Below are 27,785 nucleotides of genomic sequence, written 5' to 3' on the forward strand. Positions count from 1 at the left end.
AAGCCTCCCTGGATCCCTTGGCAACTTCAAGGCCGTTGATGAAGCAGTTGAACATGGAGGGGTGGAGAGGGGGAACTCAGTGGGTCAAGCTGCATCTGTGGAGGGAAACATACAGTCGACCTTTCGGGCCCAGACCCTTCATCATTGAGTGCAAGCCCCGGATCGGCCGCAGATGGGAGTATTGGTGGAAGGGGTCGAGCCACAGCAGCGACGGATGGGAGTCTGCACACTCTCCCCATGACCCCGTGGGCTCCCCCCCCCCCCCCGAGGGGGCTCCTGTTTCCCCCCAACGTCCCAAAGACGTGCGGGTTGGTGGGTTAATTCAGCCCGGTGTGAATTGTATTGGTATTGGTTTATTATTGTCACTTGTACCGAGGTACAGTGAAAAACGTGTCTTGCAAACCGATCGTACAGGTCAATTCATTACACAGTGCAGTTACATTGAGTTAGTACAGTGTGCATTGAGGTAGTGCGGGTAAAAACAATAACAGTACATGTGGGTGAGGGGGTAGGATCGGGGGGGGGGTGTGGGAGGGAGAGAATTGATGAGAATATGGGGGGGGGGCCAGGTTACAAGGAAATTAATGGGGGGATTGGGGTTGCTCTGTGAGCTGGCAGATATTCGATGGGCCGAATGATCTCATTCCCTGTCACGGTGAAGCTTGGTTGGTTGATAGTTTTGGCGAACTGCCGCCAAAACGCCTTTGACACATTGCTGGCAACCTTGACGACTGTCTGTCAAACGGTTCCATCCAATCAGAGATGAAAGGCTCCAGAGAAGGCGGGACCTGTCTGACCGATCGTATCTCTGATTGGCCAGGACCCGACTGTCAACAGAAGCGCTTCCCCCCGCCTCCTCCTCCTCCAATCACAGGACAAAAGACACGGGAGCAGCGAGAGAGAAACTAACCAGCTCTCTGATTGGCGACTTGAGCCCACCAGCATCATTCGATTGGTTAGTCAGACGAGAGAGGCTGCTGCGATTGGCTGGTTGTGGGTCTCCGGGGCGTCCCGCCAACTAATCAGAATGGAGGGAGCCGACGCCATCTTTGTTGGGGGCAGACGGCGGCGCGCAGCGAACAACAAGGGTGGAGCGAAGCGGCGGGTGGAAATGGCCGATCTTCAGCCGGCGCTTTATCTCCGGCTCCTCCACCGAACGACTTAATCGTGCGGACACACTCAAGAGGAAACACCGGGGAGATACGCCACCGAAGGATTTCTTCCGAGGGGGCGGTTTTGTTTCTTCCCTCCTCCGGGCAGCGTCGCCACCTCCTGCCCGCTCCAACCGTCCCAACCGCCGCCGCCGTCCGTCACACGGGCCGACCAATGGGAGGGCGCGGCTAGTGCGCCCTGATTGGACGCCGGCGCGGAGGGCGAGCTCGGGTCCCGCCCCCCCCTTCTCCTCCTCCTCCTCGGGCTTCCCGCCCGCCGCTGACGGACAGGTCGGTGGGTGGTGCCCGCCGGAGGTGAGAACTCGCGAGACTTGGGATTTGAGCGCGGGAGGGGGTTGAATCCCCCCTGCAATGGGGGGGGGGGGGTGTTGAATCCCCCCTGCAATGGGGGTGGGGGTGTTGAATCCCCCCTGCAATGGGGGTGGGGGTGTTGAATCCCCCCTGCAATGGGGGTGGGGGGTGTTGAATCCCCCCTGCAATGGGGGTGGGGGGTGTTGAATCCCCCCTGCAATGGGGGTGGGGGGTGTTGAATCCCCCCTGCAATGGGGGTGGGGGGTGTTGAATCCCCCCTGCAATGGGGTGGGGGGTGTTGAATCCCCCCTGCAATGGGGGGGGGGTGTTGAATCCCCCCTGCAATGGGGGTGGGGGGTGTTGAATCCCCCCTGCAATGGGGGTGGGGGGTGTTGAAACCCCCCTGCAATGGGGGTGGGGGGTGTTGAATCCCCCCTGCAATGGGGGTGGGGGGTGTTGAATCCCCCCTGCAATGGGGTGGGGGGTGTTGAATCCCCCCTGCAATGGGGGGGGGGTGTTGAATCCCCCCTGCAATGGAGGGGTGGTGTTGAATCCCCCTGCAATGGGGTGGGGGGTTGAATCCCCCTGCAATGGGGGGGGGTGGTCTGTGTGAATCCCCCTGCAAGGGGGTGGGGGGGGTGGTCTGTGTGAATCTCTCCCTCCCCAATTGCAGGCAGACCCTCTCCTCCCCCAACCAATTGCAGGGGGGACCCTCTCCCTTTCCCCCCCACCCCAAATTGCAGGGGGACCCTCTCCTCCTTCCCTCCCCCCCACCATTCACGGGGGACCCTCTCCCGCTCCACCCCCTCTCCCCATCGCAGGGGGACCCTCTGTTCTCCTACCCCCACCCCCCAATTGCAGGTCGACCCTCTCCCTTCCTGCCCCCAACTGCAGGGGGCAACACACCACCCCATTGCAGGGGGCCACACACACCCCCCCCCATTGCAGGGGGCAACCCCACCCCCCCCCCCACTTGCAGGAGCTGGGGCCACCCTACCCCCCATTGCAGGTGGATCCACCCCACCCCCTTGCAGGGGGATTCACACAGACCACCTCCCTGCAATGGGGGGGGGGACGGAGGAGAGGGTCCACCTGCAATTAGGGGGTGGGGAGAGAGGCTCCCCTGCAATTGGTGGGGGAGAGGCTCCCCACTGCAGATGGGAGGGGAGAGGCTCCCTACTGCAGTTGGGGGGGAGGGTCCCCCTGCAATTGTGTGGGGGGGGAGGAGAGGGTCCCCCTGCAATTGGGGGGGAAGAGAGGCTCCCCACTGCAGTTGGGGGGGAGGGTGTGGAGGAGAGGGTCCCCCTGCAATGGGGGGGGGGGCGGAGGAGGAGAGGGTCCCCCTGCAATTGGGGGTGGGGGGGAGGAGAGGGTCCGCTTGCAATTGGGGTGGGGGGGAAGGAGAGGGTCCCCCTGCAATTGGGGGGTGGGTGAGAGTGACTTTCATCCTGCCTACAATCTGTGGGGGGTTCATCCCCCCTGAAATTCGGGTGGGAAGGAAGAGGGGTTCATCCTCCTGGAATTGGGAAGGAAGAGAGGAAAAGGGGTTTATTTCCCCCCTGGAATTGGTGGGCTGGGGAGAGAGGAAGAGGGTTGCATCCACCTGGAATTGTTGGGGGGGTGGGGGAAGAGGATGAGGGGTGGGGTAGGGTAGGGCAGTGCATGAGTGTGGCCACTTGCATTGTTGGGTGGAGATCTCCCCTCGCCCCTCCGCTCCCCCCCACGGCTTCCTGTGCAAGGGAATTGTGTTGGAGGGATCATTGATGATTGCATCCATGGGTAGATCGGATTTGTGATGGGGTTTGGATTTTGGCCGGTCGTGGGTGATATAATCACAGCACTGTGGAAGTGCACAGCGCAGTTCCTGAATTCCCGCTGCATCACGGCTGTATTCCAGACACCTTCCACCTCCAGTCTTCCAAGGAGCAGCAGAGCAAGTGCTGATCCAGCAACTTTCCAAATACATTCAGGGTTTCTCCCACTTCTGCCCTCTGGAGTTCCAGACCCCCACTGCTCCTGGTGAATAAATTTTTCCCGGTGCCCTCCAACCTTCCATCAATTACCTTGCAAAATCCGTGTTCCCTGTCTGTGGAACGAAATGGATCTGCCCTCGTAACCGTGAGCCTTTCATGGTCCGATTCATAGGGGGCTGGTTTGATGTCGGGACAGAAACATAGGAAACCTACAGCACAATTCAGGCCCTTCGGTCCACAAAGCTGTGCCGAACATGTCCCTACCTTAGAAATTACCAGGGTTACCCACAGCCCTCTATTTTTCTCAGCTCCATGAACCTATCCAAAAGTCTCTTAAAAGACCCTATCGTACCCACCTCCAGCACCGTTGCCGGCAGCCTATTCCACACACTCACCACTCTGAGTGAAAAAAACTTACCCCTGACATCTCCTCTGTACCTACTCCCCAGCACCTTAAACCTGTGTCCTCTTGTGGCCACCATTTCAGCCCTGGGAAAATGCCTCTGACTATCCACCCGATCAATGCCTCTCATCATCTTATACACCACTATCCGTCGCTCGAAGGAGAAAAGGCCGAGTTCCCTCAACCTACTTTCATAAGGCATGTTCCCCAGTCCAGGCAGCATCCTTGTAAATCTCCTCTGCACCCTTTCTATTGCTTCCACATCCTTCCTGTAGTGAGGCGACCAGAACTGAGCGCAGTACTCCAAGTGGGATGTCGTACCCCAGTTGTACAGGCCGCTGATGAGACCACAACGGGAGCACTGTGGACCGTGAAGCAAGGGTGTTAATGTGTTGGGAGCAGTCCAGAGAAAGTTCAGTGGAACGGGTGGGTTGTCCAGTGAGAAAGGGTCAGACGGACTGGGCTTGTATCCACTGGGTTTTGGAGGAGGAGTGAGTGGGGGGAGCTTGATTGAAACACGTCCCATCCCGAGTGGGTCTCAATAGGGAGGATGTTTCCTCTTGAGGGAGAATCTAGAATCACGTCACCATTTTAAAAAGAAAAATGAGGGGAGGGGTCACCCATTTACGATGGAGGCGATTTATTCCTTTCAGAGGGCAGGACGAGTTGTCACCAAAGCCGGTGGAAGCAGAGTGTGGGAGTGCTTGTAAGGCAAGAGAAGGTGGGATTCCTGATAAGTGAGGGGGTGGGGGGTGGTGGTGAAGTGTCACGGGTTGGGGTGACGATCAGCCAAGCTGCGATTGTGTAGAATGGGCTCGGAACGCAAACCCCTTCCCCACCGGAACCAACCCAGTGAACCTCCTCTGCCCCGCCCACAAAGAAAGTTCAATGGAACGGGTAGGTTGCCCCGTGAGAAAGGGTCAGACAGACTGGGCTTGTATCTGCTGGGGTTTGGAGGAGGAGTGAGTAGGGGTATTGGTGTTGGTTTATTATTGTCACTTGTACTGATGGTACAGGTCAATTCATTACACAGTGCAGTTACATTGGGTCAGTAAAGAGTGCATTGAGGTAGTACGGGTAAAAACAATAATAGTACAGAGTAAAGTGTCACGGCTACAGAGAAAGTGCAGTGCAATAAGGTGCAAGGTCACAACAAGGTAGATCGTGAGGTCAGAGTCCATCTCATTGTATAAGGGAACCGTTCAATAGTCTTATCACAGTGGGGTAGTAGCTGTCCTTGAACCTGGTGGTACGTGCCCTCAGGCTCCTGTATCTTCTACCCGATGGAAGAGGAGAGAAGAGGGAATGACCCGGGTGGGTGGGGTCTTTGACTATGTTGGCTGCTTCACCAAGGCAGCGAGAGGTAAAGACAGAGTCCAAGGAGGGGAGGCTGGTTTCTGTGATGCGCTGGGCTGTGTCCACAACTCTCTGCGGTTTCTTGCGGTCCTGGACAGAGCAGTTGCTGTACCAAGCCGTGATGCATCCGGATAGGATGCTTTCTATCATTTGCTTGAAAACGTAAGGAACAGCAGTGGAGGGAAGCCTTTTGGCCCCTCGCTCCTTCAATTTACCCCCCCCCCCCCCCCCGTTGTTGTCAGACCAGGGATGATCTTCTACCTCAGCCCCAGTTTCCTGGACTAACCCCATCTGCCTCCGTTCCCTCAGTGTGTAAAACAGTGACCGTTGTCTGAAGGAGCCACCGAGTCACCCAGCACAGAGACAGACCCGAACCCGTGGCTCGTCTACGCTGATCCCATTCGCTCACGTTAGGAGCGTATCCTTCCACCCGCTGGCGATTTAAGTCCCTGTCTAAATCCCTCTTAAACATATTGTACCTGCTTCTACCACCTCTCTGGCAGCATGTTCCTGCTATCAACCCCTCTCTGAGTTTTAAAAAAACACTTACCCCTCAGATCCCCTTTAAACTCTGTCCTTTCTCCTTGGTATTAGTTTATTATTGTCACTGTACCTTGTCTTGCATACCGATCGTACAGGTCAATTCATTACACAGTGCAGTTACATTGAGTCAGTACGGAGTGCATTGATGTAGTACAGGTAAAAACAATAACAGTACAGAGTAAAGTGTCACAGCTACAGAGAAAGTGCAGTGCAATAAGGTGCAAGGTCACAACAAGGTAGATCGTGAGGTCAGAGTCCATCTCATCGTATAAGGGAACCGTTCTATAGTCTTATCACAATGGGGTAGAAGCTGTCCTTCCTCTTGTCTTCGATACCCTTACCGTGTAAAAAAAAGATGCTGACTATCTATCCCTTCTGTGCCTGCGATAATCTTTACCTGTTTCTGTCAGCTCACCCCTCGGCCTCCATCGCTCCAGGGAAAACAGTCCCAGCCCTGTCCAATCTGCCCCCGTACCGAAAGCCCTCCAATCCAGGCAGCCCCTTGCGGAGTCTCCTATGCACTGTCTCTGTTGTAATCGCTTCCTTTTCTATGGTGCGCAGTGACCAGAACCGCACTCAATACTCCCAAGTGCGAGAATTCCAAAGATTTGCCTTCCCGTGGGGGGGTGGGGGAAGGAATTTCTCCCCATCCTTGTCCTGAGACTGTGACCACCGTTTCTGGACACCACAGCCAGTGGAAACACTGTCCCTGCTCTGACAATTCCATGAGATCACTAGACGAAGGAGCAGAAGAAGGCCATTCGTCCCCTCGAGTCTGCTCCACCACCTCACCATTGGCTAAACTATCCTCCCATCCAGCCCCAATTCCTGGCCTTTTCCCCATATCCCTTGATACCTTGACTAATTAGATAACTATCAATCTCCTCCTTAAACACCCCCAATGATCGGGCCTCCACAGCTGTAAGTGGCAACGAATTACATAAATCCACGACCCTCTGGCTAGAGAAATTTCTCGTCATCTCTGTTCTAAATGGCTACCCTCTAATTCTAAGACTGTACCCTCTAGTCCTGGATTCACCCACCAAGGGAAACAGCTTAGCCACATCTACTCTGTCTAGTCCTTTCAACATTCGAAATGTTTCTCCGAGGTCCCTTCTCATTCTCTGTACTCCAGTGAGTACAGTCCAAGAGCCGACAAACTCTCATCATATGTAAGTCCTTTCATTCCGGGACATCCTTCCTAAAATGAGGGGCCCAAAACTTCACACAGTATTGCAAATGAGTTCTCACCAGTGCCCCATAGAGCCCACATCTCCTTACAACATAGAAGGAAGCTATTTAGCCTGTTAAGTCTTTGCTGCTACTCAATGTGATCCCATATCCCCCTCTTGCAAGGTATGGGTCGTTGGTGTGACCAGACCAGACTCGGGCACCACACGTGGTTCTGTGTTCCACAGTTATGAAGGGAAACACCCGCAATGGGGAGCAGTGCGGAGAAGGTTCACTGGGTCGGTTGCTCAGGTCAAAGGGGGTTCCCTTATCGGGAAGGGTTGGGCCTGCACTCGTTGGGGTTTAGGGGAACGAGAGGTGGTCTCATTGAAAGGTGTGAGATCCTGGAGGGGAGGGGGGTGCTCGACAGGGGAGATGCTGAGGGGGTGTTTCCTCTGGAGGGGGGGAGGAATCCAGAAACGTTGGGGGTGGGGTCATGGTCTCAGGATGAGGGGCCGCCCGAGATGGGGAGGGATTTCCTTTGCGGGAGGGACGGGGAATCTCGGGAATTATCGACCCCCCCAGAGAGCTGGGGTCGTGATGAGATTTATTCGTGGGTGGGGTGGGGGGAATGGGGGGTGGGGGGAATGGGGATTGGGGGCGGGAGATCAGACTGGCCATGGTTTGGTAGCGTCTTGGGTGGGGGGCGTGTGCAGAAGGATTGAGGGGTTTCTAATGGAACCAGTTTCTCAATTCATCGACATCAAGGTATTCTACAAGGGTACCATTGAGAGTGTTCTGACCAGCTGCATCTCTGCCTGGTACAGTAACTGTAACATCTCAGACCGCAAGACTCTGCAGAGAATTGCGAGTACAGCTGGAAAGATCATTGGAGTACCTCTTCCCTCCATCCCGGACACCTACAACACACGATGCACCCACAAGGCCTGCAGAATCATAGATGACCCCTTCTCATCCCTCCCACGACCTATCTATCCCGCTGCCGTCTGGCAAGCGGTACCGGAACATCCGGGCCAGAACTACTAGACTGTACAACAGTTTTTTTGTCCCCCAGGCTGTCGGGTTCCTGAATACCCTGGAAGCAGTCTCAGACAAATGCCGCGTCAAAAGCCCTGGTTTGCACAACTGCACATAAGAACTTTGGCCGCTGCTGAACATGTTTATACACAGTGCAACACACTATGGGAGTGTGTACAGTGGGAGTGAGTGGGAAGGGATGGGGTCCCCACACTCCAATAGTGCAAAATCTGTATTTTCTTTGTCCAACTTGGTTTTGCACTAACCTTGCACTAATTTTGTATCCTGTATGTACCGTTTTTTTGCACTATTTGTGCTTGCGCTATTTTTCAGTTCTATGTATGTCCGCTGTTGAGTGAGTCTGGGGGAAATGACATTTCGTTCCTCCGTGTGTTTTACAGCATATGGGTGAATGATGATAACGTAACTTGAACTTGTTCCGTCTGCAGCAGCCCGGATCCTCCCGATCGGCGAGTCCGGGCTCCCAGCCCCGAGATGGCAGACCAGCCCCTCGCGGAGATGGTGGAGATCGCGGTGCGGGAATTTACGTCAGACCCCGACGGTACGTGCTGGCCCCTCCCCTCGGCGTGGTGGTTGTGGGGTGGGTGGGTTCTGGCCGGCTCTCAGACCGATGGCGTGAGATGGGTCGTTTGCCTCCAGGGACGGAGGGAGGGGTCGTTCTCCTTGGAATGCAGGAAGTCCCCGAGGGGGGGGTCTGAGAAAGTGGTGAAGGGACCCACATAGAGAGGGAGGCAAGGGAGCGCTGGGTCGTTTTGGGGGCTAAGAAGGCGGTGTGTGGGGGAAGAGAGTGCGGTATCTTGGGGGGTGGAAAGGGGGCAGTGGGGAAAGGGGGCGATGGGGGAGCTCTTCTTGTGGAGGGACAGGGCACCAGAGGATGCAGAGAGATGGAGTCACAGAGTTGCACAGCATACAGACAGGCCCTTCGGCCCAACTCGTCTATGCCGACCAAGTTGCCCACCTGAGCCAGTCCTGTTTGCCTGCATTTGACCCTCTATTGGTTTATTATTGTCACTTGTACCGAGGTACAGTGGAAAACGTGTCTTGCAAACTGATCATACAGGTCAATTCATTACACAGTGCAGTTACATTGAATCAGTACAGAGTGCATTGATGTATTACAGGTAAAAACAATAACAGTATAGAGTAAAGTGTCACAGCTACAGAGAAAGTGCAGTGCAATAAGGTGCAAGGTCACAACAAGGCAGATCGTGAGGTCAGAGTCCATCTCATCGTATAAGGGAGCGGTTCAATAGTCTTATCACCGTGGGGTAGAAGCTGTCCTTAAGTCTGGTGGTACGTGCCCTCAGGCTCCTGTATCTTCTACCTGATGGAAGAGGAGAGAAGAGAGAATCACCCGGGTGGGTGGGGTCTTTGATTATGCTGGCTGCTTCACCAAGGCAGCGAGAGGTAAAGACAGAGTCCAAGGAGGGGAGGCTGGTGTCTGTGATGCGCTGGGCTGTGTCCACAACTCTCTGCAGTTTCTTGCGGTCCTGGGCAGAGCAGTTGCCGTAGCAAGCCGTGATACATCCAGATAGGATGCGTTCTATGGTTTCTATGCTTTCTCTACACCTTTCCTATCCATGAACCTGTCCAAATGCCTTTTAAGCACTGTAATTGTACCCAAATCTACCACTTCCTCTGGCAGATCATTCCACAGACCCACCGCCCTCTGTTTGTGGGAAAAACTTGCCCCTCGGGTCCCGTTTAAATTTTTCCCCTCTCACTTTAAACCTGTGCCCTCTACTTTTAGACTCCACTACCCTGGTGGGGGGGGTGGGGGGGGGGGTGGGAAGAGAGACTGTGACCATCCATCTCATGATTTTATAAATCGCATCTCCCTTGCTTCAGGGAAAGAAGCCCCAGTGATACCATTGAAGCCGATCCCTTCAGTGCGTTGAGGGGCTGGGGTCTGGGATGCACGGCAGTGAATCCAGATTGAATTGTAACATTGAGAAGAGAGTCACAGAGCCACCCAGCACAGAACCAGGCGCTTTGGCTGACCAAGTCCGTGCTGACCATCGACCAGCCATTTCCGCCAATCCAACGCTAAACTCATTTCGTTCCCTCCCCACATTCCCCTCAATGTCCACCACCCCCCCCCCCCCCCCCACACACACCCAGATTTTGCCCCTTGCCCACACAATGGGGGCCAAGTCAGATGGAGTTCAATCCGGAGAAGTGTGAGGTGGTACACTTTGGAAGGACAAACTCCAAGGCAGAGCACAAAGTTAATGGCAGGGTTCTGGGTAGTGTGGAGGAGCAGAGGGATCTGGGGGTCCATATCCACAGATCCCTGAAGGTTGCCTCACAGGTGAATAGGGTAGTTAAGAAAGCTTGTGGGATGTTAGCTTTCGTAAGTCGAGGGATCGAGTTTAAGAGCTGCAAGGTAATGATGCATCTCTATAAAGCTCTGGTTAGACCACACTCTGTGTCCAGTTCTGGTCGCCTCATTATAGGAAGGATGTGGAAGCGTTGGAAAGGGTGAAGAAGAGATTTACCAGGATGCTGCCTGGTTTGGAGAGTGTGCATTATGAGGAGAGACTAAGGGAGCTAGAGCTTTACTCTTTGGAGAGGAGGAGGATGAGAGGAGACATGATAGAGGTGTACAAAATATTAAGAGGAATAGATAGAGTGGACAGCCAGCGCCTCTTTCCCAGGGCACCAATGCTCAATACAAGAGGGCATGGCTTCAAAGTAATGGGTGGGAAGTTCAAGGGAGATATCAGAGGGAGGTTTTTCACCCAGAGAGTGGTTGGGGCATGGAATGCGCTGCCTGGGGTGGTGGTGGAGGCAGGTACATTGGTCAAATTCAAGAGATTGCTAGATAAGCATATGGAGGAATTTAAAATAGAGGAATTTGTGGGAGGAAGGGGTTAGTCAGTCTTAGGTGAGGTTTAAAGGTCGGCACAACATTGTGGGCCGAAGGGCCTGTATTATGCTGCACAGCGGCCGATTTAACCCAGCGCCCCACACGTCTTTAGGAGGGGGGGTGGGGGGATATCGGACAGCGCCGGAGGTCGGGATTGAACCCAAGTCACCGGAGCTGGGAGGTGAATGAAAGTGAGAAATCGCGGTGCGGAGAGGAACAGGGTGGCCGTTCCTGGGAGAGGAACGGTGGTGGTTAATGTTGCGGCAACCGAGAGAAGGCGTGAAGGTTGTTGATGTGAAACGCCGACTGTTTTCCCCCCTCTACAGAGGCCACCTGAGCTGCTGTCAGTTTACAATACTCTCTCTCTCTCTCTCATTATGACTCAGTTTGCAACATCTGCAGTTTTTGATTTTTTGTTTACTTAGAGACTCGGCTTCCCGTTCTAAAAACACCAGTGCAAATTTTGTGGAGCAAGCAGCAGATTCTTGCCGACGTCTGGGCAACGCTGCTGCTCCCACATTCCCTGCTGCTGTTATTAGCGATTTATCTATTTATGATGGCGTTCAGTTGGCGTGGAGCCATCTTATCTGCTTTTTGCCCTTTGCACCTTGAGTAACCTGGAAGGCCCATATCAGGCCGTTCTTTGGCCTTCCCGTTCTGCTGAGGAAGGACGTGCGGCCCGCTTTATCTTGCGGTGTCGCCCCTTGAGCTGACAGACGGGCTGTAAAAAGTGCAGGCTGGAGATTAGCGGGGCACTGACAGAGCACTTGGCACCAAGTCCAGCGTTTGCCTGGCAACCTGGGATGTAAGAGAGCTGGCTGTGCTCACGTACGTACGGGCCACTCACTCCCACTGCACGCGCTCCCGATGGACCCCACCCCTTCCCACACTCCCACTGTTCACACTCCCAATGAACCCCACTCCCACCATACACGCTCCCAATGGACCCCACTCACTCCCACCGTACACGCTCCCAATGGAGCCCACCCCTTCCCGCTCCCTCCTGCTGTGCCCAATCCCAGTGGACCCACTCCCTTCCCGTAAACTCCCATTGAACACCGCAATAGTTCCAGAGAGACAAGAAATTCTGCAGGCACTGGAATCTGGAGCAACACACAAATACTGGAGGAACTCAGCAGGTCAGGCAGCATCCGTGGAGGGAGATAAACAGTCGACGTTTTGGATCGAGACCCTTCATCAGATCTGGAAAGGAAGAGGGCAGGAGCCAGAATAAAAAGGAGCACACGCAGGCAACCCTGCAACCATGCTAAGTGCTACACCTGCCCCTGCATCTCCTCCCTCACCACCATTCAGGGCCCGAGACACTCCTTCCAGGTGAGGCAGTCCTTCACCTGTGAATCTGGGGGTGTCATTTATTGCATCCGGTGCTCCTGGTGCGACCTCCTCTACACCAGCGAAACCCGACGCGGATTGGGGCGACTGCTTCGTCGGGCACCTTCACTCCGTCGGCCGCAACAGCCGGGACCTCCCGGTGGCTGCCCACCAATTCCACATCCCACTCCCGCGCCGACATGTCTGCCCACGGCCTCCTCTACTGCCACGTTGAGGCCAGACGCAGGTTGGAGGAGCGACACCTCGTGTTCCGCCTTGGGAGTCTCCGACCTGACGGCCTCAACGTCGACTTCTCCAACTTCTGGTGACCCCACCCCCACTCCTTTGTCATCCCTTATTCCTCCAGCTCCCTTCCCCCACCTTGATGACCTGCCCAGCTCCTCTCCTCCCCTCCCCCATCCGTTATTCCATGGTCCACTGCCCTCTCCCACTGGATTCCTCCTCCTTCAGCCCTTTGCCCCTTCTACCTCCCACCTCTCAGCTTATTACATCTTCTCCCCCCTCCTCCCCCACCCACCTACCTTCCCCCCTCACCTGGACTCACCTCTCCCCTGAATTCTCCTGTCCCCTACCTGCATGTGCTCCTCCCCACTCCTCTCCCCCACCCCCCCCCCCCACCTTCTTATTCTGGCTCCTGCCCTCTTCCTTTCCCGTCCCGATGAAGGGTCTCGGCCCGAAACGTTGACTGTTTATTTCCCTCCACGGATGCTGCCCGACCTGCTGAGTTCCTCCGGCACTTTTTGTCTAGTGCTCCAGATCCCAGCAGCTGCAGAATTTCTTGGGATTCATATCTCTCCTTGGGAGCCTCCAACCCGATGGCATCAACGTAGATTTCTCTAACTTCTGGTCACGCCTCCCCTCTGTTTTTCCCCTTTCTCCCCCACCATTTGTTTTTCCTCATTCCTGTGCACCCCCCCACCCCTTCTCCTTCCCCTCCCCCGCCCTCGTGACCTGCCCATCACCTCCCTCCTATTCCCCACCTCCTTCCCTTCATTGCAATGGTCCGCAGCCCTCTGCCTCTTACACCTGTCACCTCTCAGCTTCTCACATCACTTCCTTTCATCCTCCTGTTGTGAGGAAAGGTTCTTTGGGGTCTCAAAGGTAGAGGACTCTGGGCACAGTCTTTGGAGTTTTAAAAAGGATTTAATCACAAAGACAAACGTGGGAACAGAATGAGTGGGAACGGATGCAACACTCGCACACGGGTGATCGCGAAATGTGGAAATCGCAACAGGGTGAGGTACACACACACACACACACTTTCTCTCTCTCTCGCACTCTCTCTCCCGCACTCACACACACACTCTCACTCACACACTCGCATGCATACGCGCACACGAACGCACACGGAGACAAACACACACTCTTACACACACTCGCGCAAGCGCACACACACACACACACACACACACACACATACACACACACACACACAGCGAACTGGTTACAGACAATCAGGGAAAACACAATACATTGCCTGAACCCCCTGACTCTCTGCAAGCATTGGCTCTACGCTCCCGGGAATCTACTCAGGACGCTCCTAACTCCCGTGGAAGTGCACACTCTCACCAATGGTCCTTTCGGCGTGGTCTCGATTCCTGCAGCAATCAAGAGAACCACGCTCATGCGGCATTCTTTATAGTGCTGGGGAACTGGGTGGAGCCAGCCCAGGTAATTCAAAAGGTCCGATAGGTCACGGCCAGCTACAAAAGGCGTGTACGGGAACCACTGGTCAAGAGTGGGCACTAATGGGTGGGGGGAGCCAGACCTTGATTGACAGTGGTGTCGCTTTTGACCGGCGCTCAATGGTGTCACGCAACAGCCATGACCTCTCATACTACACCCCCTTCTCCCACCCACCTACCTTCCCCCCTCACCTGGACTCACTTGTCACCTGCCAGCCTGTGCTCCTCCTCCCCCCCCCCCCCACCCCACCCACCTTCTTATTTCTGGCTCCTGCCCTCTTCCCTTTCAGTCCTGACGAAGGGTCTCCACCCAAAACGTCGACTGTTTATTTCCGTCCACGGATGCTGCCTTACCTGCTGAGTTCCTCTAGCACTTTGTGTGTGTTACAATAGCTCCAGACCATTTTCCGGCACTTCCATGTGGATAGTAAAGTAATTCCTGCTGAATGTCCCGGAGCATCGTACCATCTCTGACGCCTTCACCAGAACGGTGAAAAATATTAAGAGGAATAGATAGAGTGGACAGCCAGCGCCTCTTTCCTAGGGCACCAATGCTCAATACAAGAGGGCATGGCTTTAAAGTAATGGGGGGGGGAAGTTCAAGGGAGATATCAGAGGGAAGTTTTTCACCCAGAGAGTGGTTGGGGCATGGAATGCGCTGCCTGGGGCGGTGGTGGAGGCAGATACATTGGTCAAATTCAAGAGATTACTAGATAAGAATATGGAGGAATTTAAAATAGAGGGATATGTGGGAGGAAGGGGTTAGATAGTCTTAGGCGAGGTTTAAAAGTCGGCACAACATGGTGGGCCGAAGGGCCTGTATTGTGCTGTACTGTTCTATGGTGTTCTGATTGCCCTCAGAACGTGCCTTGATGGTCACAATCTCTTTCTTACCCCACCCCCCGCCACCCAACAGGTATGCAGGAAAGCTCCCGCATGGCCGAACGGGATGATTCCAATCCCACTGGGAAACGCCGGAGGGTAGAGGTGGCCCAGCTGGAATCTGAGGAAGGAGAGGACAGCATTCAGGTATGGGGAAAAGCCAAATCAAAGACCCCCACCCACCTGGGACATTCTTCCTTCTCTCCTCTCCCATCAGGCAGAAGGTACAGGAGCCTGAGGGCACGTACCACCAGACTTGAGGACAGCTTCTATCCCACTGTGATAAGACTATTGAACATTTCCCTTATACAATGAGATGGACTCTGACCTAACGATCTACCTTGTTGTGACCTTGCACCTTATTGCACTGTACTTTCCCTTTAGCTGTGACACTTTACTCTGTACTGTTATTGTTTTTACCTCTACCACCTCAATGCACTCTATACTAACCCAATGTAACTGCACTGTGTAATGAATTGACCTGTACGATCGGTTTGCAAGACAAGTTTTTTACTGTACGTCGGTACAAGTGACAATAATATACCAATACCAAAAATCCCAAGGTGGGCACAAGGCTCCAAACTGGGACAGGTTCCCCTGAGAAGCAATTGGGTTACTTGGGCCACATGAGACGGGGTTTGCGGGGGCGGGGGGGTGCGAAAATTGGTCGTGCACCTGACTTTGTGATTCTCCGCGAGTGGCTTGGGGGATTGGGACTCCCGACACGATTCCTCCTTGTTAATCCCAACAGACTTGCAACTTCCCCACTTACGGAAACTTGGACCTCATCCTGAACTTTGTACCCATCTCCCAGGGCTCTCCAAATACCATCACCATCACCGTCTTCCCCCGTGACCCTCCCTTCCGGCGAACCTCATCACCCCTTCCCCCTACACTGACCCTGTCTCCCTCCGTCCCCTTCACGTCCAAAGTTCGTCGACCGACCTCCCTCTCGGGAAGAGAATTCCAGAGATTCCCCCCCGCACCCCCACCATGGAGAGGAAGGAATTCTTACCCATCTTCGTCCTGAGCGGACGACCCCTTATTCTGAGACGGTGACCCCCACACCCTGGTCCTGTTGGGACTCCCCACTCGGGGAAACACCATCCACCCTCACCCGACCATCTTGTTGAGCTCCGGGGACGATTTTCAATGAGATCTCGTGTTCTTCCAAACTATTGAGAGTACAGGATGGGTCTGCCTAATCTCCCCTCGTGGGACAAAGGATTGAGTTGATTGGAATTGCTTCATTGATCACTCTCAGTGTGACGTTTATCACCCCAGATCTCTCTGGTTCCAACTTCCCTTAGTTCCTTGAATTTGGTATTGGTTTATTATTGTCACTTGTACCGCAGTACAGTGAAAAACTTGTCTTGCATACTGATCGTACAGGTCAATTCATTACACAGTGCAGTTACATTGAGTTAGTACAGAGGGCATTGATGTAGTACAGGTAAAAACAATAACAGTACAGAGTAAAGTGTCACAGCTACAGAGAAAGTGCAGTGCAATAAGGTGCAAGGTCACAACAAGGTAGATCGTGAGGTCAGAATCCATCTCATCATATGAGGGAACTGTTCAATAGTCTTATCACAGTGGGGTAGAAGCTGTCCTTCAGCCTGGTGGTACGTGCCCTCAGGCTCCTGTATCTTCTACCCGATGGGAGAGGGGAGAAGAGAGAATGACCCGGGTGGGTGGGGTCTTTGATTATGCCGGCTGCTTCACCAAGGCAGCGAGAGGTAAAGACAAGAGCCCAAGGAGGGGAGGCTGGTGTACGTGACGTGCTGGGCTGTGCCTCCATGGCCTCTTGCCTTCTGCTGCTGGGCCAGGGGTCCCGAGCTCCGAATTCCCTCTCCGAACCCTCTGTTGCCTCAACGGTGGAACGGTGACATCCAGAGGTTGAAGAGGGCTCAAGACTCGAAAGAAAGCTGGTCGAAACCCTCCACGTCCTTGCCTGCGTGGGTCACAGCTCCTTGAGTACACCACCAGCCGCCAGTTAAATGGGGTGGGGGGCGGGGGTTTCATTTTGGGCCCCTTGGGATCAAAGCCCACAGCGAGAGGTGATCCTTCTCCCAGCCCAGGATCAAAGTTCGTGGTGAGGTGACGCTCCCATTCCTGGGTTCAAGATTCATAATGAAAGGTGACACCTCCACCCCACAGACTCCACTTGGGGTACTGTGGGTAGTTCTGGTTGCCACACTACAGGGAGGGTGGGATTCAGCCGGAGAGGGTGTGGAAAAGATTCACCGGGATGTTGCCGGGACCAGAGGGCTTGAGTTATAAGGAGAGGCGGGACAGGGCTGGGAATGTTTTCCCTGGAGCGAGGGAGGCTGAGGGGTGAGCTGATGGAGGTTTATAAAACCACGAGGGGCGGAGATAGGGTGGTGTCTGCTTCCCACAGCAGGGATGTATAAACGAGAGCACGAGGAGCTTTAGAGGGGGGGGGGGTTGAGGGGGTTTGGGGGGGGTTAAGGAGGTTTAGAGGGGGGTGAGGAGGGGGTGTGAGGAGGTTTAGAGGAGGAGGGGGGTGTGAGGAGGTTTAGAGGAGGAGGGGGGTGTGAGGAGGTTTAGAGAGGGGTTGAGGGGGTTTTGTGGGGTGAGCAGGTTTAGAGGAGGGGGTGTGAGGAGGTTTAGAGAGAGGGGGTGTGAGGAGGTTTAGGAGGTGTGAGGAGGTTTAGAGAGGGGTTGAGGGGGTTTTGTGGGGTGAGGAGGTTTAGAGGAGGGGTGTGAGGAGGTTTTGAAGGGTGTGAGGGGTAAATTTTCCACACGGAGCAGTTGGTACCCGGAATGAGCTGCCGGGGTGGTGGACGCAGGAACGGGAACAGTTGAGGCACTCGGACAGGTACCTGATCGAGCAGGGCACCGAGGGAGACAGAATTCACGCACGCAGGTGGGGTTAGTACAATGAGGCACGGTGGTCGGCACGGACAGGATGGGCCGAAGGGCCTGCCTCCATGTTCTGTGACTCGGAGCGAGAGGTGACAACATCTGCCTCTTCCACCCACCCACCCTCCAAACTCCAGGGTCACAGTTCATGCTGACAGGTGACACCCACCCATGTGAGATCACTCAGTCGTGTCCATCAACCTCTCCCTACCCAACTCAATATTACTTCCCCTCCCTCCCCCTTCTCCCCGCCCCTCCCCTCCCCCCTTCTCCCTGCCCCTCCACTCCCTCCCCCCTTCTCCCCGCCCCTCTCCCATCCCTCCCCTCCCCCCTCTCCCCTCCCCTCCCTCCCTCCCCCCCTCTCCCTCCCCCCTTCTCCCCGCCCCTCCGTCCCTCCCCCTTCTCCCCGCCCCTCCCTCGCCCTTCTCCCCGCCCCTCCCTCCCTCCCCCCTTCTCCCCGCCCCTCCCTCCCTCCCCCCTTCTCCCCGCCCCTCCCTCCCTCCCCCCTTCTCCCCGCCCCTCCCTCCCTCCCCCCTTCTCCCCGCCCCTCCCTCGCCCTTCTCCCCGCCCCTCCCTCGCCCTTCTCCCCGCCCCTCCCTCGCCCTTCTCCCCGCCCCTCCCTCGCCCTTCTCCCCGCCCCCCTCCCTCCCCCCTTCTCCCCGCCCCCCTCCCTCCCCCCTTCTCCCCGCCCCCCTCCCTCCCCCCTTCTCCCTGCCCCCTCCCTCCCCCCTTCTCCCCGCCCCCCCTCCCTCCCCCCTCCCCGCCCCTCCCTCCCTCCCCCCTTCTCCCGCCCCTCCCTCCCTCCCCCCTTCTCCCGCCCCTCCCTCCCTCCCTCCCCCCTTCTCCCGCCCCTCCCTCCCTCCCTCCCCTTCTCCCGCCCCTCCCTCCCTCCCTCCCCTTCTCCCGCCCCTCCCTCCCTCCCTCCCCCTTCTCCCGCCCCTCCCTCCCTCCCTCCCCCCTTCTCCCGCCCCTCCCTCCCTCCCTCCCCCTTCTCCCGCCCCTCCCTCCCTCCCTCCCCCCTTCTCCCGCCCCTCCCTCCCTCCCTCCCTCCCCCCTTCTCCCGCCCCTCCCTCCCTCCCTCCCTCCCCCCTTCTCCCGCCCCTCCCTCCCTCCCTCCCCCCTTCTCCCGCCCCTCCCTCCCTCCCTCCCCCCTTCTCCCTCCCCTCCCTCCCTCCCTCCCTCCCCCTTCTCCCGCCCCTCCCTCCCTTCCCCCTTCTCCCGCCCCTCCCTCCCTCCCTCCCCCCTTCTCCTGCCCCTCCCTCCCTCCCTCCCCCCTTCTCCCGCCCCTCCCTCCCTCCCTCCCTCCCCCCTTCTCCCGCCCCTCCCTCCCCCTCCCCCTCCCCCTCCCTCTCCCCCTCCCCCTCCCTCTCCCTCCAGGCACTTCTCTACTCTGCCAGCAAGACCCTCTGCCTGCGACTGGACGCCATTGAGGCCGACCTCAACAGCATGGAGGACAAGTGCAAGTGCCTGAGGGCCAAGGTCGACCTGCTGGCCAATCAGAACGCGCTGCGGCCGCCGGTGGGCGAGCAGCCGGACGGGGGGCAGGTGGTGAGCGGCAGGTGGGTGCTGGGGGGGGTGGGTGGGGTTCACAGCCTGGACCAGGGGTCCCCGTGTCCCCTCCCCTGGTTGTTGTCATCCAGCCCCCAGCCCAGTCTCTCCTCCCTCCCTCCCTCCCTCCCGGCCACCTCTCTCCTCCCCTCCCCCCCAGCCATCGCTCCCCTCCCCTCCACACCTCCCCGGCTCTCTTTTTTTTCCCCACCCCCACCCCAGCAGTGTCTCCACCCCTTCTTTCCCCAACCACCTCTCTCCTCCCCTCTCCCCAGCACCGTCACTCCCAAGCCCCACCCCCCCGACACTCCCCCTCCGACTCCTCAGCCCCTCCTCCGATTCCTACCCAGACACGGGCCCTGGTGTTGTGATCCCCGGTTCCACTGCTCCCTCTGGGACCGACCGGTCCCGGGCCCATTCCCAATGCGCCAGGGTCCATCCCTGAGGGGGGGGTGAGGTGGGTGTTGGTTGTGTGTCTTAAATTTTAACCTCTTGTGTTCTCTCTCTCTCTCTCTCTCTCTCTCTCTCACCACCCCCCCAAACCCACCCACATACCGACCCTTCCCCCCCACCCACACACTGACCATTGACCCGTCCCCACCCACCTCCCACACACCGACCCTTCTCCCCACACCCACCCACACACCGACCCTTCTCCCCCCCACCCACCCACCCACCTCCCACACACCGACCCTTCTCCCCCCACCCACCCACCCACCTCCCACACACCGACCCTTCTCCCCCCACCCACCCACACACCGACCCTTCTCCCCCCCCACCCACCCACCCACCGACCCTTCTCCCCCCCACCCACCCACCTCCCACACACCGACCCTTCTCCCCCCCACCCACCCACCCACCTCCCACACACCGACCCTTCTCCCCCCCACCCACCCACACACCTCCCACACACCGACCCTTCTCCCCCCCACCCACCCACCCACCTCCCACACACCGACCCTTCTCCCCCCCCACCCACCCACCCACCCACACACCGACCCTTCTCCCCCCAATCCTTGGCCCGTCCCCTTCCCATACCCTGTCACCTCCCATAATGTAATCTCTGCCCCTCTTCTACCCACCCCCTTCCTCCCCACCCAATACCCTCCCCCATCCACCCTTCCCCCACCCCCTTCCACCCCTCCCCCCCCAACCCAATACCCTTCCCTCCCACCACCCTCTTCCCCCCCAACCCACAGTTCAGCCCCCCTGCCGAAGGAGGCGCCGAGGAGACCCCCGGACGCGGGGGAGGAGCAGCCCTGTGCCGAGGAGGGAGCGGGTAGCCCCGGTGGGGGGGAGGGCAGCCAGGGCGGGGTGCAGGGCCTGAGCCCGGGGGTCCGGATCGTGGCGCTGTGCGCGGATGGGCGGGGTGAGGGGGAGGAGCGGGCGGAGGGGGCCGTGGCCCTGCTGCCCGATGCCACCAACCTGCTATACCAGCTCATGTACTTACCCCCCCCCCCCCACCCACCCCCTGACCCCCAAACCCCACCCGACGTCAAATAAACTCCACCACCCGCACACGGCCAAAGCCCCAGCTCCCGGAACCTTCCGGAAACGGGTGCTGGACTGCTCCGGCCCCGGCTGGCCATCTCCGCGCATTGGCATGGTCCGATCCCGGCCCTGCGGACTCGGTCACATCTCCCCCCACCCACCCAAACTCCTCACCTACTCGGCCTTTGACCCCTTCTCCATGCCCAAGGGGGAGATCACTCCCCTTTTTCTCTCCCCCTCCCTCCCCCCACTCCCTCCCCCCAGAAAAAGACCTGAAACTGGTCTGTATTAGGCAAGGAGAAACTCTGCCCCACCTCCCTGCTTTCCCATTCAACCACACCGCCGCGGCTTATCTTCTACCTCAGCACCACTTACCTACGCCAAACCCCTCTCCCCCTCCGTTGCCTTAGCGCCCAGAGCATGGGAGAGAATCCCAGACCTTCAGCTCCCTCTGGGAGAGGGACTTTCCTCCCCATCTCCGTCCCGAACGGCCAACCCCTCCCCCCCGCCCCTTTTTTTTATTCTGAGGGTTGCGCCCACTGGGTTTGGATGCTCTGCCGGGGGAAACGCCATTCCTGCATCTGCTCTCTCGAGCTCCTAAGAATTTCTTGTGTTTCAATGAAACTGTTGCTGCACCCTCTACAAGTCTCCCCTTCCTTGGGCAGGGAGACCACACCTGTTCACAGTATTCCAGGTGTGGTCTCACTGGCACCCTGTATAATTGGAGCAAGACAGCTCTTGCATTCAAAATCTTTTTCAATAAAGGCCAATGCATCTCTAGTCTTCGTTCCTTTTCCTTTTTATTAAATTTCAAATTAATATACATAACGACAGTGATTCTACACACGGTGCAGAGAGATCGGGATTATAATCGCAACAGTTGACACATACAAACACGGAGTAAAGTATATACTCTGAACCTCCCGATCTCTTACTAAGTGAACATGATACAAAAGAATTTGAAAAGGAATTTGATCATACAAAAAATAATAAAAGCAAACCAAAAACTTCAAAAAAAAAAGCTGGACGGATATTTCTTTGGTTAAAAAAGAAATTCTTCTGTCATTAGCTCCACTTCTCTGTATTCAAAGGTTATTGAAAGGGATTCGAGAAAGGTCTGCTTACGTCATATGGAAATACTGAATAAATGGGCTCCAAACCTCCTCAAATTTAAGCGAAGGATCAACAGTGCCTCTCCTAATTTTTTTCTAAGTTTAAACATGTTATAGTTTGAGAAAACCATTGAAATGTGGTAGGAGGTGTAGGGTCCTTCCATTTAAATAGGATGGATCTCTCGGCCATTAATGTAACAGATGCAATCATACGACAAGCTGAAGTGGATAAATGGCAGGATTACAACATTGGTAACCCAAAAATTGCAGTAATAGGGTGAGGTTGTAAATCAATATTCAATACAGTTGAGATAATATTAAACATGTCTCTCCAATATTTTTCCAAAAGAGGACAGGACCAAAACATATGTGTCAGGGAAGCCACCTCCAAATTACATCTGTCTCATATAGGATTTATATGGCGATAAAAAGGGGCTGACTTGTCCTTAGACATATGGGTCCTGTGTCCTGTGAATCACTTAGTAAGAGATTGGGAGGTTCAGATTATATACTTTACTCCATGTTTGTATGTGTCAATTGTTACGATTACAATCCCGATCTCTCCGCACCATGTGTAGAATCACTGTCGTTATGTGTATTAATTTGAAATTTAAACTGTATCAAAGAGTGTCTGGCACACATTGAAGGTGTATTAACTAATTGGAGAATTTTCTTCCATGTCTCTGTGGGTAAAAGTATCTGGAGTTCTCCTTCCCATTCATTCTGAATTTATCAAGTGTCTCTAGCCGTATTTTCATGATCCGATCATAAATTATTGCTATCAAGCCCTTCTGATAAGGATTAAAACCTACATTTTTTTCTGTAATTTCAATTTTATGTGGTATCGGAAAAGTAGGTAAAATAACTTTAAAAAATTTCTAATCTTTAAATATCGAAAAAAAAATGTGATCTAGGCAAGTTGTATTTATTAGACAACTGTTCAAAAGGCAAAATTCTCAATGAATAGATCACGAAGGCGTGTTGTCTCCCTTCACTTCCCATAAAGAAAAAGCGAAATCAATTCTGGATGGTTGAAAGAAAAAATTGGTTTGGATAGGACTTGATAAAATGAATTTATTCAATCCAAAAAATTTACGAAATTGAAACCGTATTCGTATTGTATGTTTAGTTATTGGGTTAATCGTTTGTTTACTCAATTTAGTAAGTGCAAAAAGGAGCGAAGCTCTGAAAATAGAAGCTAATGAAAACCCTTGCACGGACTCATGCTCAAGATACACTTGAATTCCATCTAAATCTTGTGACCAGAAAATTAAATATCTGATATTAATTGCCCAGTAGTAACATCTAAAGTTAGGCAATATTGTCGTCTTATTGTATCTGCACGTTACCTTCAGGTGATCCATTCTGGCTACCCATTTAGCCCCACACCCTTGATCCTTGGGCTCCTCGTCTGGGGAGGTGAGAGGGTTTGGGGCATGTTTGTACCCCTTACTTGAAGCAATGTAACCCGAGACCAACTCTGGGCCCAAGTTGCTTAGGACATAGAATACTACAGCACAGTACAGGCCCTTCGGCCCACACTGTTGTGCCGACATTTTATCCTGCTCTATCTAATCCTTCCCTCCCATATAGCCCCCTATTTTTCTATTATTCATGTGTCTAAGAGCCTCTTAAACGTCCCTAATGTATCTGCCCCCACGACCATTGCAAGCAGTGCGTTCCACGCACCCACCATTCTCTGTGTGTAATAAAAAACAACTTACCCCTGACATCCCCCTTATACCTTCCTCCAATCACCTTAAAATTATGCCCCCTCGTGTTAGCCATTGTCACCCTGGGAAAAAGTCTCTGACTGTCCACTCGATCTATGCCTCTTGTACACCTCTATTAAGTCACCCCTCATCCATCTTCTCTCCAAAGAGAAAAGCCCCAGCTCACTCAGCCTATCCTCATAAGACATGCTCTCCAATCCAGGCAGCATCCTGGTAAATCTCCTCTGCACCCTTTCCAATGCTTCCACATCCTTCCTATAATGAGGTGTCCAGTCCTATAATGAGGTGACCAGAACTGGACACAGTACTGTGGAGAGAGAAACACAGAATCACTGTTGCAGGTTGAAGAAGGGGTGGAAAGAACAGAGGGACCGTTGGTGGCAGGGTGGGAGGCCTGCTCATCGAATCTCAGCTGTTGAAGGAGGTGTAAATTGGGAATGGGGGGGGGAACAATAAGAGAGGAGGAGAGTAGAGCTGGGAGCGTGGGATACAAAACACTGTAGAAGCACAGGGCAGGCACGGTAGTGTAGCAGTTAGCGCGATGCTATTACAGCACCAGAGACCCGGGTTCAATTCCGGCTGCTGTCTGTAAGGAGTTTGTACGTTCTCCCCATGTGTCTGCGTGGGTTTCCTCCGGGTGCTCCGGTTTCCTCCCACATTCCAAAGACGTACGGGTTAGGAAGTTGTGGGCGTGCTATGTTGGCGCCGGACGCGTGGCGACACTTGTGGGCTGCCCCCAGAACACTCTACGCAAAAAGATGCATTTCACCGTGTGTTCCGATGTACGTGTGACTAGTAAAGAAATCTTCTCTGAGCCAGACACCACAGATGCTGGAAGTTTGAAATAAAAACAGGGTTCTGAAAACGTGCAGCAGGTCAGGCAGCATCCATGGAAGGAGAATCAGAGTAAATGAGTTAATGAGTTTTTGTCAGAGCAAGGAAAATGTGAAAAAGATGTTACGAACTAGGTTAGTATTGGTGAATGTCCCTTTAAGATAGAGCATAGTGTGCGTGTTGGCGTGGTTATGACAACAGAAGATAAAGGACGTAATGACATTTTTGAAGCAGTCAGGGAGGAGAGAGAGGGGGAGACACCAGCCTGGTAGTGTCTATCGATGGATGAAAGAAAGTAACTGTGTCTGTCATTAACCCCAAAAACTAAACTGGTCGTGTGTGTGTGTGGCAAATTCCCAAACTCCAAGTCCAGGAATAATTCTCAAAGTTCAGTTCAGCAAGCCGTAAGGTGAAACGTGAGCAAAGGCTTCTGCAAAACCACCATTGACTGAAGATAAGACGTAGATGTAGAGAGAGAAAATAGAGATTACAAAATCCACGTATGGATTTTTAGAGTAATCCAGTGGAGTCCACTTTGTCGTTAACCTGTAGAGGGAAGCAGGTATTTGTGTGGACGGCCATATCTCGGATGCTTTTCGGGGTGGCAGATACTTCGGAACAAAGCAGTGGAGTTCACTTTGTTGTTGACCTGTAGAAGGAAACAGGTATTTGTGTGGACGGCCACAATTCAAGTGCCTTTCGGGCTGAGGCAGGTGCGGTGGAGTGGTCACTGCTGAGTAGACACTGAGGTGTCGTATGGGTTCCCTCAAGGAACAATGGATTTTGTAATCTCTATTTTCTCTCTCTACATCTACGTCTTACATGACTCGGTGTGTTTCTTTTTGTTGCTGGTTTGTAACAAAGACTAACTTTTTGTTTAAGTTTGCAACGAAGAAAGAGGAGGGCAGGAGGGTGTCCGTGACAGGGTGGGAGTCCCGCGTGAAAGGCTGGTCCAGAAGGTGAAGTCGCTTGGCATTCGGGATGAAGTAGCCAATTGGATTCAACGCTGGCTTAGCGGGAGAAGCCAGAGAGTGGCAGTAGATGGTTCTCTCTCTGACTGGCCTGTGACCAGTGGCGTGCCGCAGGGATTGGTGCTGGGCTCATTGCTGCTTATAATCTATATTAATGATTTAAATGATGTGGTAAACTGGATCGGCAAATTTGCGGATGACACCAAGACTGGGGGCGTGGTGGACAGCGAGGAAGGCTATCAAAGCTTGCAGCGTGATCTCGACCAGCTGGGAAAATGGGCTGAAAAATGGCAGATGGAATTTAATGTAGACAATTGTGAGGTAATGCAGTTTGGGAGGGCAAACCAGGGTAGGACCTGCACAGTGAACGGTAGGGCACTGAGGTGTGCAGTAGAACAGAGAGACCTGGGAATACAGATGCATAATTCCTTGAAAGTGGCGTCACAGGTAGGTAGGGTGGTAAAGAGAGCTTTTGGCCTTCATAAATCAGGGCATTGAGTACAGGAGTTGGGATGTTATGTTGAAGTTGTACAAGATGTCGGTGAGGCTGAATTTGGAGTATTGTGTGCAGTTCTGGTCACCTACTTACAGGAAAGATATCAATAAGCTTGAAAGAGTGCAGAGAAAATTTACGTTGCCGGGACTTTGAGGACCTGAGTTACAGGGAAAGGTTGAATAGATTGGGACTTTATTCCCTGGAGCGCTGGAGAATGAGGGGCAATCTTAGAGGTATACAAAATTATGAAGGGTATAGATGGGGTGAATGGATGCAGGCTTTATTCCCCTCAGGTTAGGTGAGACTAGAACGAGAGGACATAGGTTTAGGGTGAAAGGCGAAATGTTTAAGGGGAATCTGAGGGGAAACTTCTTCACTGAGGGTGGTGCGAGTGTGGAACAAGCTGCCAGCAGAAAGTGCTAGATGCGGGTTCAATTATAACATATGGGGTTTGGATAGGTACATGGATTGGAGGGATATGGTCCAGGTGCAGGTAGATGGGATTAGGCAGAAGATCAGGTTGGCATGGACTAGATGGGCTGAAGGGCCTGTTTCTGTGCTGTAGTGCTCTATGACTATCAGGAGAGACTGAGGGAGAGAATTGGGAGGTGGTGCCTGCTGGGAGAGGGAGGGGGAGGCTTGTTCGTCGCTGTTGAGCTGTCTGAGGTGTAAATGGCATTCCGAGGTCTAAATCTGTCTCCTCTAGTCACTGCCCATCCACTGACACCAAACTGCTGCTCTACAGAAGCCCTTCATGATTTCAAACACACAGCCCGGCACCATGTCTTAACTCGCACCAGGTTCACCCCACCCAACTACCACACTGGGATCACCAGGTAACAAGTGTAAGATAAAAAAGAAGGAACTTTTATTGGGAAAGCAGCAGTTTGTTGTGTACAATGCAACTTCGATAATCTACCACATGGAAATGCCAATGGTTTGGCGTCTGGCTCCCCAGATGCTGTTTTCCTTGCAACTCTTCCCACTTCCTGGGGTCCTGGTTCCAACGAGAAGCGTTTTACCCTGGCCAGAGAGGTAGTTAACTTGGGGGGTGGGGGGTAGAGGTTTAAGTGCATTGGCGATAGGGGGACTGTGAGGTAGGGGAATAATTTCACTGTACGAGTGCCACGAATTGAGGACTCTGCTTAAGCAGTGTCCGGGGAAGCTCTGGAGGAGCTGTAAGTCACAGTGTGTGTAACTGGGAACAAAGAATGACCTAGGGTATCTTATAAAGGTGAACCCTCAACCCCGGTGTCCATTAAGCCCTCCAACCTTCCCTATCTACCTAGAACCATAGAACACTACAGCACAGAAAACAGGCCATTCTGTGCCGAAACTTTATTCCGCTAGCCCCATTGACCTGCACCCAGTCCATGACCCTCCAGACCTCTCCCGTCCATGTATCTATCCAATTTATTCTTCAAACTTAAGAGTGAGCCCGCATTTACGTCAGACGGCAGCTCGTTCCACACTCCCACCACTCCCCGAGTGAAGAAGTTCCCCCTAAACCTTTCACCCTAAAGCCATGTCCTCTCGTACTTATCTCTTCTGATGTAGGTGGAAAGAGCCTACTCGCACTTACTCTGTCTATACCCCTCTTAATTTTGTAAACTATCAAATCTCCCCTCATTCTTCTCCGCTCCAAGGAATAAAGTCCTAACCCGTTCAATCTTTCCCTGTAACTCAACTCCTGAAGACCTGGCAACATTCTAGTAAGTGTCCTCTGCACTCTTTCGATCTTACTGATATCCTTCCTGCAGTGAGGTGACCTGGCCAGCCACCTGTGGGTGTGCAACCCTGCGTCTTTGTCCCATTCAATGGCTATAGTTGCACCATTAGCTGGATGCCCATAGAGTTGGAAAGTTGCCTTCCCTTCCACCCAGCCTGACTTTGCTCCCATCTCCTGGCCTCGGCAGCTTCGAGTGTTAATGAGGGTCCGGTGGGGAGGTGGAGGGCGG

The 27,785-nt window shown here is 54.2% G+C and overlaps 2 protein-coding genes across 4 annotated transcripts in view; one reads left to right on the forward strand and one right to left on the reverse strand.

Moving 5' to 3' along the window:
* Window positions 1–1,040, reverse strand: part of LOC127567287 (large neutral amino acids transporter small subunit 2-like) — a 58,938-nt gene extending 57,898 nt beyond the window's left edge. The window contains exon 1 of the mRNA XM_052009970.1: window positions 911–1,040. The gene's annotated coding sequence lies outside the window, so the exon portion shown is untranslated. The remainder of the gene's footprint in view (window positions 1–910) is intronic.
* A 279-nt stretch (window positions 1,041–1,319) lies between these two features.
* Window positions 1,320–21,461, forward strand: LOC127567288 (protein BANP-like). 3 transcript variants are annotated; one of them, XM_052009976.1, is made up of 5 exons: window positions 1,320–1,466; window positions 8,396–8,508; window positions 14,791–14,903; window positions 19,020–19,201; window positions 20,390–21,461. In XM_052009976.1, exons 2-5 carry the CDS (start codon window positions 8,442–8,444, stop codon window positions 20,691–20,693), a joined length of 666 nt encoding a protein of 221 aa, XP_051865936.1. In that variant the 5' UTR covers window positions 1,320–1,466; window positions 8,396–8,441; the 3' UTR covers window positions 20,694–21,461. The 3 variants fall into 3 exon arrangements, with proteins under 3 accessions (XP_051865936.1, XP_051865938.1, XP_051865937.1); XM_052009978.1 differs by lacking the exons at window positions 1,320–1,466; window positions 8,396–8,508 and adding an exon at window positions 11,504–11,664; XM_052009977.1 differs by lacking the exons at window positions 1,320–1,466; window positions 8,396–8,508 and adding an exon at window positions 11,504–11,641.
* Window positions 21,462–27,785: the final 6,324 nt, after the last annotated feature.

Source organism: Pristis pectinata, unplaced genomic scaffold (assembly GCF_009764475.1).
Source record: "Pristis pectinata isolate sPriPec2 unplaced genomic scaffold, sPriPec2.1.pri scaffold_94_arrow_ctg1, whole genome shotgun sequence".
Classification (NCBI taxonomy): Eukaryota; Metazoa; Chordata; class Chondrichthyes; order Rhinopristiformes; family Pristidae; genus Pristis; species Pristis pectinata.